The sequence below is a fragment of the Malaclemys terrapin genome, chromosome 1 (assembly GCF_027887155.1).
Source record: "Malaclemys terrapin pileata isolate rMalTer1 chromosome 1, rMalTer1.hap1, whole genome shotgun sequence".
NCBI lineage: Eukaryota > Metazoa > Chordata > Testudines > Emydidae > Malaclemys > Malaclemys terrapin.
In genome coordinates this window covers 87,386,092-87,403,787 of record NC_071505.1, presented here as the reverse complement: position 1 = coordinate 87,403,787, position 17,696 = coordinate 87,386,092, and the positions used below count along the sequence as shown (strand labels likewise).

The 17,696-nt window shown below is 43.6% G+C and overlaps 1 protein-coding gene across 1 annotated transcript; it reads right to left on the bottom strand.

Annotated features, from left to right (window-relative positions):
* Nucleotides 1-5,781: 5,781 nt before the first annotated feature.
* On the bottom strand, nucleotides 5,782-6,459 carry SMCO3 (single-pass membrane protein with coiled-coil domains 3). Its single transcript, XM_054027605.1, has one exon. The coding sequence runs from the start codon at nucleotides 6,457-6,459 to the stop codon at nucleotides 5,782-5,784; it is 678 nt and encodes a 225-aa protein (XP_053883580.1).
* Nucleotides 6,460-17,696: the final 11,237 nt, after the last annotated feature.

Sequence of the window (17,696 nt, the reverse complement as noted above, 5' to 3'; positions counted from 1 at the left end):
CTGGTGGATTCTCCATCTCGTTATGTCTTCTGATCAAGACTGGATGCAAACACAAGCATTAGGACTCTATGCAGGTGAAACTATGTGAAATTCTATAGCCTGTGTTATACAGGAATGCAAATGATGATTTAATTGTCCCTTCTAGCCTTGAAATCTGTGAATACATTAATCAAACTTCTGGTTAAGCATCTACAAGTCCATAAACTTTTTCCAAGCTCTTTGGTCTGGGGTTGTTATGAAAACAGAAATTCTAATTTCAGTTAAGTTGGACAATAAGTATAGCATTTTCTCTCAGTTATTTTGATATTTCAGGTCTCTGGAAGTCACTTAAGTGCATAGGTAGGTGACAATTATAGATACACGGAAAATATTAATCAAGATTTCTCCACTTCTTCCCTGAACCTCAGGAAATATTTCGGAGGGATTGCGTTAATTTTGGAGTGAAGTTTCAGGTCTTTTACGTTATCAGAACCAGTCTGACCTATAACCTAATCAAATATATATTTAGCTAAAATGAAGCTGTGTGGTCAGAAGTGACAAAGTCTGATGGCTGTTTAGTTGCCTGTGTGAAATGAGGTGGTGATCACTCAGTCACATTCCTGCTGCACAGGTGCCCACGACACAAAAGTTGCCATACATTTGGGGCACTAACTGACCCTTGGCAGTTTCACCAGGCAAGCTAAGGACTAAATGAGCCCTGTGAACAAACACCTCTATAACCCTTAGAAGTGGTCCTGGTGGTCATGTGACACTTCCCCTTGGCAGATGATGACCCACTAAGTAGCCAGAAGAACACATGGTACTGGCAAGAGGACTAGGGAAAGCAGATATTCTTTCCTATTTCAAGAAACATTGTTTCACTTGCAGATGACACTTAGAAGGAGAAACAGCTAGGCTGCTTCTACTCTGCCTTCTCTTTATTGACTCTGATGATTTGCAGTGCATTTTTTTAAAATAAATAAAAACATAACTGTAAATAATATGTAAGTGGGGGATTGGTCCCACTATTGTGAGGAACTTTCCTGGCTTATACATTACCTCAGTGGCATTGGCTAGTGAAAGGCTGAGTCCTTGTTCCCACTCCCTTTACCCAGAGGCCCGCCTGACCTTGAGGACTCCCCTGCCACTCTCCTGTGTGGCAGAGTCCTCGTAACCGCAATAAGGTTGGGCCCAGGATTCCTGGGGGGCTTAACCCCCAATCTTGTCATAGTCACTTAGGACAGGGGCTAGGGTGTCCCCACTCCAGGGTGGTCTCTCTCCGCTGGATGCTTTCCCAACCCACTGATCATTACATATAGTTCAAGCAAATACAATGTATTAAACAGAAATCAATTTAAAAAATAAGGAAAAATGGGCAAGGTTAAAGGAAAACACATAACCCCGCTCTGTGGCACAGGGACATCACAAACAGCAGTCTCTAGAATATAAGGGAAGTTCACAGTCTGTTCCTCACATGTGCCGGGCCCCCTGGCTAGGTGCTGGCTGTGCTGCAGGGATGCTATGGGTCGGACACTTGTTCTGGCAGTGACCACATGCCCTCAGGCTCTAAATGGCAGGCCCTTTCTTCCCAGCATCGCCCCTCCCCCATGCCTTCGGGGTTATGATCCCCCTCCAAGTCTGGCCTGTCTCCAGCTCCCTGGGCTGCTTTTCTGGCTCCTCTGGCTCTGATTGCTGCAGCTCTCCTCCCAGCACAGGTTAGGGTTGCCAGGCATCCGGTTTTGGATCGGAACGCCCGGTCGAAAAGGGACCCTGGTGGCTCCAGTCGGTGGTGTTAAAAGTCCAGTAGGCAGCGCAGTGGGGGCCTAGGGCTAAGGGAGGCTCCCTGCCTGCCCTAGCTCCACACAGCTCTCAGAAGTGGCTGCCAGGTTCCTGCAGCCCCTAGACCAGTGGTTCTCACACTTTTTTTTCCACGGACCACTTGAAAATTGCTTAGGGTCTCAGCAGATCACTTAATGATCCTTCCAAATGTTGTTTGTACTGTTAGCTAACTATTGAAAAGCACTTTGGATAAAAACGCTATATAAAAAAAACCTTAATAATAATTAACATTTTTTTGTTCTACAAATAAAAGCACACAACTCAGATTTTAGTATCAATAGTCTTACCTTTCTAATGCGACAGCAACAGCCCCCGAGCTGAGGCTGGAAAGGAGGGGGCTCTCTCCACAGCAGCCGCAGCCCTAGAGCTGGGAAAAGTTATCTCTTTCTCTGCACCACAGCCCTGCACGTCCCAAATTCCCCCCACACCGTCTTCTAACCCCACTGCCCCCTCCCACCTACTCCCTATTTCCCCAAGACCACCACCTCACCTTACATGTGCATCTTCTCCATGGTCCAGGCACCTAATTAGTGGAGCCTCGCCTGCGCGGCTCCACTAATTAGGTGGGTGGCCCTTCATTCTCTCGTGTGCAGCCTCCCAGGCGCGCACCTTAGAACTATCTGCCGACCACAGTTTGAGAACCTCTGCCCTAGACACATGGGCGGCCAGGGAGGCTCCGTGGCGCACTGCCCCCGCCCCAAGGACAGGCTCCACAGCTCCCATTGGCTGGGAACCACGACCATTGGAAACTGCGGGGGCGGCACCTGTGGCTGCAAGGGCAGCGCGCAGAGCCTCCCCGGCCACCCATGCGTTTAGGGGCTGCAGGGAACGGGACCCTGCACCTGAACCCCCTCCCGCACCTCAACCCCCTACCCCATCCCAGAGTCCCCTCCTGCACCCCAAACCCTTCATCCTTGGTCCCACCCCAGAGACCACATCCCCAGCCACCTGCCCCAGCTCAGAGCACCCTCTTGCATCCCAAACCCCTCATCCCTGGCCCCACCCCAGAGCCTGCACCCCCAGCCGGAGTCCTCACCCCCCCACTCCCTAACCCCCTGCCTCAGCCTGGAGCCCTCTCCCACACCCTGAACCCCTCATTTCTGGCCCTACTTGGAGCCTGTTCCCCCCTGCCCCAGCCCAGTGAAAGTGAGTGAGGGTGGGGGAGAGCAAGTGGGGCCTCGGAGAAGGGGAGGAGGTGGGGCAGGGGCCTTGGGGGAGGTGTTGGGGCAGGGGTGTTCGGTTTTGTGCCATTAGAAACTTGACAACTCTAGGAAAGGTCTTCTCCCTGGGCTGCTTTTCTGGTTTTCTTTGGCTCTGGCCAGCACAGCTAGGCTCCCCAGGTCCTGCTCAGTCCTTAGCTCAGCTCCACTGTGGCCCAGGGGCAAGTCCAGCTCACACAGAGGATGGGATCCCCCTGTCTCCTGACTCCCTCATTAGCCTGCCCTTGCTGTCAATCACTCTGATCTGGAGCACTGACCTCTCCCCATTGCCCCTGAGGACTGTCAGTCTCCTGATTTCCCCATTGACCCTTCCCCTTTCTTTTGGTACTGGAAGCTAGTTAACCAAAAAAAAAAACCCACTAAGTTTTAGTAAGGAGCCAACAGTCCACTTACAAATAAAAATAACCACCCAAATTATACTTTTAGAAAGAAGAATTTGGTAAATGTCTGGGCTAATTTACAGTTGACTTTAGCCTGTTTCAAGGTAAAGCACAAGGTTCCTCCTGTCTGGTTTATCTGCATATACCTCTCTGTGAGGTAGCTGCCTCCTCTGGATCATGCAGGACTGCTGACCTGCCACAAGCCTCTGTGAGGTCACTGCCCCAATGCTCTGTATTCTGTGGGACAGCTTGCCTCTGATAGGAGCAGTTCACAGAGATGAGCACCTTCTTCTCCCTTCTCTTTCCCCAGTGGATTTGTCTTTCCTTCTTTCCCACCGTTGTCAAGGAAATGTAGAAAGGTGAATGAAAATTTTTTGTCTTTACATGTTAATAATTTTTACTGGGGATTTCCTAATGGTTTATGGTGGTTTGTCCCCTCCGGATATAGATTGCTAGGTGTGTGTCTGCAGGTCCTCCCAATGCCCTTTTGCTGAATGGATCAGACAAACTGAAGTGTACACAACTGCATTGTCTTCTAGTGCTGCAGCCTACAGAGACCTAGGAAAGGGAAGGGCAAGGGGGAAAGGGAAAGAGGAATATAAAGAGAAGGAAGGGAGATAGAAGGAGAAGAAAAGATTAAAAAATGGAAAAAGAGAATGGGAAGGGGATGAAAAGAGGAGAAGGAGCTACTCTGTTATCTCCCCAATATAGTAGTTTTTCACAGATATGAGGTAGTTATTACTATTATAGAAAACCACTGCTAAGTATTAATGAATGTTTCTGAATTGTTTAGTCACAATATCATATTTGTGGAGTATGAAAAGATGGACTTGTGTACAGCCCTGGAATCTTCTTCTTAGCATATGCACAATGTGCCTCAGGTGGCATGTGACCAGATTTCATCACCAAATTTGGTCTGCTGTTTGGATCATTAACTTCCCTGGCCCAAGCCAGGTAATGATGGGGAGCATGAGATGAACACTGATCTATGAATGATAATCTATATATGCAGAGTAATTTATATATGGCATCCTATAATAGAGTTTGTAATCTTTCTCTTAGTAAGCACTGTGAATTATATAGATCTGGTTTGATTTTTGAGATGGAAGGAACACATACATATGGACTAAATCAGCCACACACAGGGAGGAGAACTCTCAAAACCTATAATGTATATTTCTAATTCATTTTAAATTACAATTTTTCTGCAAAAAACAAAGCAGAGAATCAAATCACAGCATGTCAGAGAGAGAGAGAGAGAGAGAATACAAAACATTTTTTTTACTCTAGCCTTTTGTTTACGAAGTATGTGAGTTAAGGACATTTAATTTTGTGCTATTCCTATAATGATGTATGAAACTCAGAATTGTATTGAACAAGCCCTCTGTATGCTCACATCACTAGCACTTTAAAGGAAAATAAAATAAAATAGCATAACAAGTCCTATGATTTATAGGCCAACAATCCTGCAAACACTTTTGCATGTAGTCCCAATGACCCTAATGGGACTACATATGTACACAAGGTTAATTACATGTGTGTTTATAGGAGCAGGGCCATAATGAGGATACAAAAAGTTATTAAGAGATACTGTAAATAAAGCCCCTGAATACTAGAGACAACTTCTCTTAACTATAGTGTTTAGGGAATTTTCCAAACCACAAATCTGTCAGGATTAGAATTTATTTTAAGATGGGCACTGGATGGTTCCACCAATTTGGTACAATAGTTACAGGAAATAGCAGATCAATTCCTTGATCTTCCGCTATAAAGGTTACTGAAATAAGATGCATCTACATTAGAAAAGATTTGCCAATATAGTTACAGCAGCAAACCCTCCTACTGTAGATGCATCTTATTTCAGCAAAAACATTTATTTTATTTTATTTTATTTTATTTCATTTTATTGCCAGTATAACTACATCTCCACTAGGGTTCTTGTGGTATAGAAATGTCATTTAAAAATCATGTCCCTAACTGACATTACTAATCCAGCAAAAGTGTCTAATGTAAACCTGGCCTTCTTCCAAACTGTAGAAATTATTGATAGTTATGATGGTGATTTTTGTACTTCAAGCATTTGGAAGTGGATTGGAAATAACCAACTTGGTTCACATAAGCTACCAGACCTCTGGAACAGGTACTGTCATACACTACCTACTTGGAGTGGGCTTGAACCAATTACCTATTGGTATATTTCTGTGCTAATCTCCTGAGCCATCAAGGCCCCCATTTCCATGGCTATCTTATGTGCTGCTAAAAAAGAAGTAAGAGCACTCACTCTACCATAAAGAATCAGAAAAGTTAGTATAAGCATAATTAGTGTGGTCATTGTGACAGCCAGAGAGAACATTAAAAGCCATTCATTTAATTTTACATTTCACCATAGAAGTTACTTCAGTTATGGCATGCTGATATTTTTCTGAGGCTGCCTTAAATTCGGCCAGATGCTCCTCATAACTTTTAACAATTGCCAGAAGTTGATCCCTCTCGACTGCTCCCAGGATGGCCTGGAGGATCACGTCAATACCCAGCCCAAGAATGGCAATGCCAATACCTCCAAGAACAGAAGCACCAATCTGGGCTAGCAGAGTGACCAACTTGTTAACAGCAACAATTATAACATTTGAGCCGACTAGTTTTACAGCTACCATACCAGCAATGGAAGTAGCTTCTCCTAGAACAATCGAAAAAACTTTGTGTGCTATTGCAATTTTCTCCACCTCTGGCTCTTTGATATCATAAAGCTTTTGGTACAGCATTGGCTCCAGCATTTCCTTCATTTCTTTGTCAATCTTCCATACTTCCCGTTGGATCTCACTCATGGCTTGGATGATAATGTCACAGTTTTCCTTGATGGTGCCACCCTTTTCCATCTTAATCTGGGCAATTGTGCACCCCAAGTGTGCATTCAGTACTGCAATCAGTTCGTCTGTGGCATGGAAATTAACCAACATGCAGTCCAGCAGCTCCTGGTGCAGACGGATCACTTCTTGACGTCTCTTCGGGTTATCTGGGTAGAGGAGGTCACTCAGAGCCATTCTTCAGAGAAGAGCAGCAGAGAGAGGAAAAATAAGGTTTGTTACCCATCTTTAAAACCCAGAACACTGAAAGGGGACTGGATTGCATTGGGAACTGGGATACAGAGCCTCTAGGTCAGTGATTCACTTTAGACCCAACAAGTCAAATCCAGAGGTGTGACTCAGTATGTCTTGAAGTAGTCTTAAGACGACATCATTTGCAACTTCTGTATCTGTCCAACATATACATTACACCAGCATAGACTTCCTAAAACTTGTACCTGCTTAGCATTGTGAACTGACATCACCCTTGAATTTAGTCCAATAAATGAATCTGAGTGACTGCAAGGGAATTTGAGTAGGTGTAAATCATTCCACCAATGGTCTAGAAGAGAGGGGAGTAGCAAGAAAAGCAGCTCACAGATCAGTGTTGGCACATGTTTAAGGTAAAGTAGACTAGTCCCTCCTGTAGCATATACCTTCTTCTGGTTCTTTAGTCCATAAATTAAACTGACTTGACCCCCTTACACTTACTCACATATTAGCAAGTTGGTATAAAATAAGTCTAAGGGAATTTGAGAAAGTCAAAGTCAAAAGCATGTTCTACACACAGTTTTTGTAACAATATAATAATTTCACATTACCAAAATAGTTATGACAGTAAAACCACTAGTGTGGACACAATTATACCAGTATAGTTAGGCTTGGCAGGATTGGATAACAATGAATAGATGGGTGCTAAACATTTATTTCAGCTGACACACTGAAATCAACGAAAAAATAGCCATTGGTAACAGCACAAGTGCAGCCTTCCCTCCCCCCACCCTATGGCCCCAGGGATCAGGTGTAATTGGCTCTGTGGCAGTGAAGAGAGCCCTTTGCAGTCCCGCTGTCACAGCCCTGCTATCACACCAGCTGGAAGTGCTGGGTCTGGGGGTCTCTTCTCTGTCCCAACAGGCCTGCAGCCTTTCCTGCACCTAGCCTTTCCAGGATTCGGGTGTCACGGGTCCTGTAGCAGCAAAGGGAGCCCTCTGCAGCCCTGCTATCAGGGTTCCCTGCATGGCTTCGGGGCAGGTGTCAGTAACACCCAATCCATGCAGTCACACACTGTGAAAAAGACTGCGGTTCTGGCGGGACAGAGCAGAGAGTCCCAGCCAGACCTGCAAGGAGGAGGAGGAGGAGTTGCCCCCCAAGTTCCCATCCCATGTAGGAGCCATTCAGCAGCAGGTGGCCTCCCCCACACAGCTGAGAGCTCATCCTCCTCTTTGCAGCCCTGGCCAACGGTCTCTGCTCTGCCCTGCCAGGACTACAGCCTTCCCCGCACTTTGCGCCTACAGCGATCAGGTGTCACCGGCCTCACAGCCGGTCATAGAGGGAGCGCTCTGCAGCCCTGCTGTCATGGCCCCACTCACTCACCAGCCAGGAGTGCAGAGGTTATCCGGGCAGGAACTGTCCTGCAGCACCCTGTGGCTTGGGCCTCATCCTCCTTGCAGGGCCAGGAATCTCTGCTCTGGCTGGCCAGGACCACAGCATCCCCCACACCATATGCACAGGTGTATTGGGCCCCTCGACTGCGCAGGGAGCCCCCTGCTGTCAGCACTGCCCTAATCCCAACCCTATCCCCCCTTAATTCCTGTAACTAAGAATAAACATTTTTTGGAAAAAGAAAAGTCATTATTGTTGAAATTGAAAAAAAAAATTGAATCTTGCAGAGCCTAAGTATTCCTGTTCCCATAGGGGAATAAGTAATCCTGGAATAAGCACCTTTATACCAGTATTAGCCACAGTAGGGGGATGTATGGCTTTAACTATACCAGAATATTTAATATGGTGTGTGTAGCCAAGGCCTAATTTATACCACCTTACACATCACCTAATATATCTCACTGTATTTTTGTCCTGATATTTAACCTAAATGTTCACTTTCTTAATTTGATCTCAGTATTCCTGTTTATTTCCCTATCACCACAGAAATTTTCTCCATCCATCAAATATCTGAAGATGGTTATCTTGTCCCAAATTTATAGTTAGTGCATGCCATTTAGGTACTGTCCATATTAAAGGGTGATGCTTAACTGCACTGCCCTAGTTGGAGCACCAGGAGGCATCCTGCCTCAGAGATAAAATCTCTCTCTGAACAACCCTGGGCACACAGAGAGAACACATCCACTTCCACACCCTTTTGTGGTAGTGACCTTGTCCCTATTGTGTGTCAGTCCTGCTCCAGTGTAATTGGTGGGAATACTATAGCCCCATCTCCTCTCACACTTCTTTTGGGAATGCTGTGTGCCTGGGAAAGTAGGAACTGAGCAGACACTGCTCCCCTGACTGCAAGGTCTGCAATTCTACCTGAGTGCACAGGCTGCTTACATTGGCCTAACCACTGTAAAGGCTAGGCAGAATCTGGCTCTTAGTTATCACTTAACCAAGCTGTAATATATCATTTTAGCTCTTTCAATCTTTCCCTACAGACTCCCCCCTAATAATTTGTGTTGTTCTTGTCCAAACAGTCTCCGGTTTGTCACTATTTTTCTAGCACTGAAGCATGGAGAAGGGAGTATTATTCCCCTGCTCCAGGACATGTTGCCTTTTTATATGCAGCCTAACATTTCTTGGCCTTTTTTGCTTCTGTGTTACATTAACAAATCATCCCTAGTGTGCTATTCACCTTCATCCCTGGGTGTAGAGGTTTTCTGGTTTGTGTGTTTGTATTATCCTCCTTCTCATTGACAATCTGGGTTTGGGGTTATTTTTGTGTACTAGCCTGCCTTTTTCCAAGATAAGTCTCATTTTGTTATTGGTGCTTAGGTAATACAACGATAGGCACCTCAGAAATATCTAAGATATGGTAGATCAGATAGCTATTTCTACTACTAGGATCCTTCATATCATTTGTCTGTCCTTACTAGTTTTTGCAACACTTGCCAATTTAGAATCAGCTATCACCTACCTGGTGGTAATCCACTAGACACCACTCCCTTCCACAGCAGATGCATTGCTATATATAATTTTTTGAGTCGTCCTTCAACCAGCCTTCAATCCAAGTGACCGTGCTCAGCCACAAGCCAATTGGAATTTATATAATTAGTAACAAATTGTGTGGAAAATGTACATTGATTTATGAAAATCCAAATATATTACATCTACTGCATTTCCTTCACATGCTTCTTTTGAAGTTCTCAAAAAAAAAATAGGGCAATCACTTCAACTCATGCTTCTTTTTCCTTTCAGGATGGAGGAGGTATTGTTCATGTACACTAAGAGTTTATGATTTTGATGAAAAGCCGTGAACTGAACTGAAACAAAGCCTTGTGAAAGCAGGTATGATTCCTTATCAATTCTACCTAAGGAAAATAGAGAGCAGGCTTCTTTCTGACTCAGAGTGGTATTTGGGTCCTTTCCCTCTAATGAGTTCTTTGTTAAATGTTGTTGGTTAGTACTGTATTGTGGAAATTTAGAGAGGATGAAATGTGCTGAATGGAGTACCACTTTTCTGAATGTCATTAGTATAATAGAAATGTAAGAGATGGAAGAGGCCTATTAGTTCATATTCTTTATCGCTGGCCAATCTAGGATTATTTCAGTTTATCCTATTATACCTCCTCTGAACATCATAAGCCTCTCTCTCTTTGGCATTGACACTTTTCAGATGATGTTATATTACTTCTATAGTCAAGTAGCCAAGCTGTCCATATATATTTATTTAAATCTTTGTGCATACTGTAAGTCAGCCTCTGCAGCCCAACAGAAATATTTTTAAGGGATTCTACACAGTAAATCATAAAGGCTACCTACCTGCTTTTTAGTCAGAGCTCTGTAATCAGCTGTAGGTGTGCAGGACAGTGAATTCTCTTTTCACTGGATTTCTCTGGCTGTTTCTGATGGAATGTGATGACTTAGGTCAGCAGGGATTGTTGCTTCAGTTGGGTCCTGTTGCCTGCCTGGTTTGTAGATTATTTTAGTGTAACGCTGCTCTCTGGACTCTATACCCAGCCTCAGCTCATTGTTTCTCCATCCCCCTTTCAATTTTAAAATTGTTTAGTTTATTTCATGTTGGTAAAATAATTTGATTCACAACCCTAGAACCTGTAGCCTTCTGTTTATGGAAGGAACAGGTACAGTATAAATCCATATGCGTCTAACGCTTGTTCCATCAAAAATATTTCTAAAAATATATACTTCATAAACTTGAGTGCCCGCCAAACATAATCACAAACAGCCAAATGTTGCTATAGCTGTAAATTTGTGAATTCCAAAAGAAAAGTCATGGGCAGTCCAACACAAATAGAAGAGTATATACCACAACATATCTGCTTGGTAGTACAAGCTTCTGTCACAGCAGGGCAGTCTGTACTCCAACACTAATCCCATTTAAACTCCATGCTGGGAGTCACACAAAAAGACAGACTCAGTCCCGTGCATCACACTTGGGGTAGGAGGACCTCTGGCATGTCAGATGCAATCACCAGGGCCACACCAACTGATAGACCCTTCCTCAAATCAAGATGGATACATTCTGAGAATGACAGGAAAAGCTCTGTTCTACTGCCAGGTGGGGAAAGGTTAATCCATAATTTCCAGTTTGGTTTTCTTCTGAATGATGAGACATTGGTTCAATACAGAATCAGGGCACAACATTCCTCTTGACTTTAGACTTTTGGGTGTGCAAGAAATGGGCACAGAGAGAAAATTCTAACTACATAAGCACTAATTTTGTGCAACATTCTGATTTTTGTTTTATTTTAAAATCTCCCTTTCAAGTACTGACCAGGGTCATCTAGTTTAGATTGCAAGACCCTAGTGGATAGGAGTGCAGGAATGTGCCTTTTTGTCTTTCACTGATATGGAGATACCATCACCTAAGCTTTGTTCCCTTTAAGCATTCATTCAGTTTGTGCAGGGCTTCCTGCCAAATTCAACTCCTTGATACTACATCCATAAGGCTTCTGGTCAGTGCTAATCCTTTTGTTCTGGAGTCTTCATTTTCATAGAATCATAGGGTTGGAAGGGACCTCAGGAGGTCATCTAGTCCAACCCTCTGCTCAAAGCAGGATTAATCCCCAGACAGATTTTTGCCCTAGATCCCTAAATGACCTCCTCAAGGATTGAACTCACAACCCTGCATTTAGCAGGCCAATGCTCAAACCATTGAACTATCCTTCCCCCCTGTTATAGGTTGGAATGTGATTGGCAATCATTTAACAAGAAACGAACAGTTATTCCTCCATGTACACTAGGAAATACCATATTTGTAAATATTTTAAAATTTAATATTTAAAAATATTTTCTTTCTTATAAATCCCACATGCCAGCCACTGATGCAGTGCTTGGAATTCTTCTTGGTTTCCATTTTATTACCATTAGTTCTTTAGTCATTATTAGAACTTATATTATCTTACAGAAGTACATAACACATTTCAGGCCTGATTCTGCTCCTACTGAAGTCAAAAGGAAATTTGCAACTGATTTAAAAGGAAGCAGAGTTGAGCCCTTCTTGAGCAGGAAATACACATCCAACAATCCTTCTGGCCTTTTGAGATAGATCAAAATTAGTGCTGGAGAAACCTCATAAAATTGTCATTTCTTTTCAATTTAGATGCTTATCTGAACTGTATTAGTCTAAAAATCAGACTGGGAATGTGAAGAGAACACAGAGTTTCTTGGGAGATAACTGGTGGTTTCTACTGGGATACAGAACACACAAATTGTCTTTCTCATGGTTTTTCAGAACTTCCACTTTCAGCCCAAACCAGGAAATTCAGGGATGCCTGACTTTTTTGTTTAAAGAATGTTAATCACAACTCTTTCAGAACACTTGAGTTTGGGGGAAAGATTTAGTCTGGCTTGCCCATCACTAATCTTTTTTGTTGACATCTCAATGCACCGGGGGGGGGGGGGGGGGGTGTGATCTAGCACTTGAAAATGAGCTAACAGAGGTAGAGAAACTCTTACTCTTCACCACCCCTGTGCAAGAAGTAGGGCAGAGTTTCTCCCTAGCAGTCAAAAGAATGATAAAATGAAAGCCCAAGCAGTGAGTTTGCTTGTGCGTCAACCTACCAAGAGCTGTGGAATGCTGGCTAAGCGATGTGTATATAACCTTAGTTGGATATCAGGATTACAGCATGCAGCAACACATGCATGCTGAGAAGATGCTCACTGCTCCAGAATAAGGAAGAAATAGTGTACCTGACTCCCAGTCCTGAGTCATTCTGGCCTGTAACTGAAGAATGGCCCTTATGGACCGAGTACCCTTCTGCTTCCTCCACAGAGGACCGTGCTTTAATTTTGTGTGGCACACACAGTATATACATATGGGAAAAAATATTAGATTTAGCCAAAACAATTACATCTAGTAAGGGTGAAGACAGGTATATTAGTTCCCAAAGACTAATAGTAAATCTAACAATAAATAGCTAAGCTGTCCTTCCTCAAGAGGAATGTTCTCATTCCTACTCTTAATTCCACTTTTCTGCTTACACTGAAAGGGTCAGATTCATTCCAAGTGTAAGCATCAAAATCAGTGGCGTTGCACCTGCTTACATCAGTTCTACATTTGACCCAGAAAATAAGACACATGAACTGTAGAGGCTAATGAAGGATACACTATTTAGGAGGAGTTGCACTATAGTTCTGGTTTGGAAAAAAAAACTGTATGTTATTATTACTGGAGATTTACAGCTCAGGATACAAGTACTGTACCTCTTAGATTCCTCACCTGTGTCTTTTGATTTGTTTTTCAGTGTCAAAGCTCTTCTCTGGAAATGTTGTCCGTCTTTGGTGCAGAGAGAGATAAACAAAGGGTGCTCGCAGCCAGCCAGACTCTGTATGATTTCATATACATATATGTCTCTTCCACCAATACAATATTTCGAATCCTCAATCAGCACCTTGGCACCAGCTTCCCCATCATTACCGTGAAGGAAAACCTCAGCATTAAGGAGAACCTTCAGCTCCTGATCAGTACTCTGAAAGAGATGCAGGCTGTTGTGGAAATGAAAGACAAAGATGTGCAGCAGAGCATCAGCCAGCGTTTATATGCTAAGATTGCTGGGCCCATCACTTCTCTGCAAGAGAAGATTACTGTTGTGAAGGACCTTTATGAAAATTATAAGGGAATCCTAGGAAGTATCAGTGGTCCAATCGCTGCTGTGCTACTGAAACACAGCAATCTCCCTGAGTCTGTAGAGTCTGCTATTCATCATCTAGTGACTTCCCCTGCCCTGTCCCTCCAAGTGGCTGACCTTCTCCTGGGCCACAATGAAATTGTCAAAATATTCCCAACTGTCACTGAGAACAGCCCTTCAGGGAGTAGGATTCAAGAAGCTAGACCCCGCAGTCCATCAATTGCCTTCTCCATTTCCAATTTCTTGCAGGCTGTTCTTTGGGGACAGGCTTCTACAAACACCCTGAAAATAGCTGCAGACTATCTCGAGGAGGCTGTCAGAGTGCTGAGACCATCTTGTGAATCTTTCCAGTGCATTGTTAAACTAGCTGAGGTCTATATCTCACTGATAACAGACAAGTTGCAATGATCAATACGGCAATTGTTCGTGTGTTAGAAATATGCTTCTGTTCCTTCTTTTCTTACAACAAGGGAAGTTGCACAAAGGAACAAGAGAACAGCGGCTAATTGCTGATTCCACAATAACTTCTGCAATCACTTTTAGTGTCTAGATTTGAGCATTGCACTAAGGCGGCAAGGTGAAGTCTTCTCGCTTTGTTAATTTAAAAACTTGATAAATAAAAATCAACAGGAAACTAATGTAAACAGGAAAAAAGTCTAAGAATCAAAATGCTGAAACAGTATCTGTTTTAATAAGTGTGTTTAAACTTTCTGGGCAAGCTTTTTAGATTATTCTGATAGCAACAATTCATTTTGACAGGTCAGGTTATAGTGGCTAGCTAACAGGAATTAGCTCATTCAAAATAAGCTATGATAGTATTGGTCATTGGGAGGTTAACCATCATGGTTGGATTTTCATCTGATTGACCAACTGGGAATAGTAAATCACTGTGATTTGAGATGAGAAGTAACTAGATAATCTGTAGTAGAGTGAAAGATAATCTTGTACTCTGCCAGAGGCTTTGTGTGCAACTTTTGGGCAATTCGCTTAATCTCTCTTTGCTTCAGGTTCTCTGTGAAATTGGCATATTTTCTCCCTATCATAAAGAAATATTGTGAGGCTACATTCATGAATGAATGTTTACCACTCTGAGATTCTTGCATGGAAGGTGCTGTATAAGTGCAAGTATTATGGGGACTAAACCTTTGTGATGGGGCAAGTAAACCAGAGAAACATATTTGATGAAAGGGGGTTGTGGAAGCTCTTCCATATTTCATGCCTACGTATGACGTCAGCAACTAATTTGTTTTCTGTAACTCTTTTCTGAAGTCAAAATAAAACCTAAAAGAGACTTTGCTGCCTTTGAAGTGTGTAATGCCTGGGCTCAGGAAATACGTGGTGGCCAGGTTTAGGAAGAGTCTAGTAAAGCAGACCTTATGAGGAGTTAGTTCATTGAGCAAACTGAAGGAGGAACCTGGTGAGGTGATTTGGGGAGAGATTGAACAGGGTGAGCTAAAGAAGGGGTACAGCTGATGGTCTGGAGGAAAGGCATATTGAGCAGATTACTGGAAGAACACATCACCTGAGATGCAAAAGGAAAATTTAAAGGAAGAGAAAAGGTGATGCACAGCTGTTAAAATGGAGGAAGGGTATAGCAAGTGAGCTGAAACAGAAGTGAGTCACCTAGACAGTTTGGGGAGAATCCCAGCTGCTGTGCTGGGGAAGATCTGTGATAGGAAAGGACACTGCAGGGTAGATTGGAGGAGGGATTTGAATGCATAGTCTAGGAACAAAAATAATTAGTGGTTCAGTTGAACAGGAGATAGAGTGAGGTAGGCTGGGGGAGGATTTACTTACTGAACTGCTGAAAGACCCAACATGTTGGGCTAGAAAAGGAGCAAAGTTACTAGACTGGGCATGGGCATAGTGGTGTGGGCTGGAGAAGGCACTAGATGTGGGGGCCTGCATGAAAACTTCTAAGCTTAACTACCAGCTTAGATCTGGTCCGCTGCCACCACTCCCAATGTGCTAATTCCCTTCCCTGGGTAGCCTTGAGAGACTCTTCACCAATTCCCTGGTGAATACAGATCCAAACCCCCTGGATCTTAAAACAAGGAGAAATTAACCATCCCCCCTCCTTTCTCTCACCAACTCCTGGTGGATCAAGATCCAACCCCCTTGGATCTAAAAACAAGGAAAATCAATCAGGTTCTTAAAAAGAAGGCTTTTAATTAAATAAAAAGGTAAATATCATCTCTGTAAAATCAGGATGGAAAATAACTTTACAGGGTAATCAAACTTAAAGAGCCCAGAGGACCCCCCTCTAGCCTTAGGTTCAAAGTTACAGCAAACAGAGGTAAACACCCTAGTAAAAGGTACATTTACAAGTTGAGAAAACAAAGATAAAACTAACACGCCTTGCCTGGCTGTTTACTTAAAAGTTTGAAATATGAGAGACTTGTTCAGAAAGATTTGGAGAGCCTGGATTGATGTCTGGTCCCTCTTAGTCCCAAGAGCGAACTCCCCCCAAAAACAAAGAGCACAAACAAAAGCCTCCCCCCCCCACCAAGATTTGAAAGTATCTTGTCCCTTTATTGGTCCTTTGGATCAGGTGTCAGCCAGGTTACCTGAGCTTCTCAACTCTTTACAGGTAAAAGGATTTTGGAGTCTCTGGCCAGGAGAGACTTTATAGTATTGTACACAGGAGGGCTGTTACCCTTCCCTTTATAGTTATGACAGCCCTTTTAAGTTCAAGTCTATAATATAGACAACTAGCTCTGTGCATACTGAATAGGTCAGGGGGATGGCGCATAGAATATGGAACTTCTTGTCTTTTGATCACCAGTTCCATGCCAGCTCAGGTTGATAGTTACTGGCTGAAAATTGTTGCCACCTGATGGCTATTTGTAGCCTATCTAGAATGTGTTAGTGAATCTCAATTCAGTACTTGGTGGTCAGATGCCTACATTACAAAACTAAATTATCATAATTTATCATCTGGTTGGTAGTCTGAGCTCAGTCCAAGGACAAAATGGGACAGAAGCTAAAAAACAATCTCATCTCCAAGATGTGGTCCCTCCAGGCATATTGGAGGGAGGCAGTATGAGAGGGAAATTTGCATTAACATGCTACAGCTGTTGTGGGATTAGAGGATTTCAGAATTATTGCCTTGGTGCCTTGCAGGAATGTTAAATTAACCTTTAAAAGTTATGAAAGAACATAGTTAAACTGGGAAGGAGAATTCAGAATGGGATGTGAATTCTATCACTGATATTACAAATTAAAAAACAGAGCAATATAAATATATATGTATTTAATAACATCAACCTCTCTTTAAAATGGACACAGCCCAATAGGCTCTACAATTTCTAATTAACCTTCGTAAGAATTTGCTGGTGTTTTCTTATTGGCCACCGGAGGGTGCTATTACTACTACAAATGCTAATACAAATAGTGGTTCAAGAGTTCCTACTGTATGGTTGTATCCAAAGCCTTGCAGACTAGGTACCTAAATTGACTGGAGTCTCTGCCATGCTCTTCAGTAAGCACACAGACCCATTATCTTCCTACTTTGAATTAGGGATGTAAAAGTTTAACTGGTTAACCGGTTAACCAATAAGTACAGTCTTATTGGTTTCAGTTAACGATTAAACTCCTCTGCCCTCCATGCCTAGGGTCCCGGCTCCCGGCAATGTGCCCAAGGTCCTGGGATCCCAGGCACAGAGCCAGCAGCTGGGACCCTGGGCATGGGGAGGCAGCGGAGTATCAGGCATGGGGCAGCAGCTGGGACCCCAGGTGCTGGGCAGGCGGCAACGGCATGCTGGTCCCGAGGCCGGCATGCCGGCAGCCAGGATGCCGGGCCCAGGGAGGCGGCCAGGACCCCAAGCCTGGGGCCAGGACCCTGGGCACGGGGAGGCAGCAGAGCTCCGCGCCCAGGCCTGCAGCCAGGATCCCGGGTGCAGTCGGCAGTGGAGCCCCGCATAAAACGTGGGGGTGCTGCAGCACTCTCAACCCCACCCCTAGTTCCCTGCCTATATGAACTGCTTAACGGTTAACAGTATAACCAATAGAATTTTAATAGATTAAACTATTACTATTTTTAAACCCTATTTACATCCCTATTTTGAATGTACACCTAGGGGGCTGATTTTGCTAGGGATTAAACACCTCCTTTGAAATTCTGAGCACCCTTAA

Coding starts and splice junctions, on each gene's coding strand:
- SMCO3 (XM_054027605.1), bottom strand. CDS start 6,459: ATGGCTCTGAGTGACCTCCTCTACCCAGATAACCCGAAGAGACGTCAA.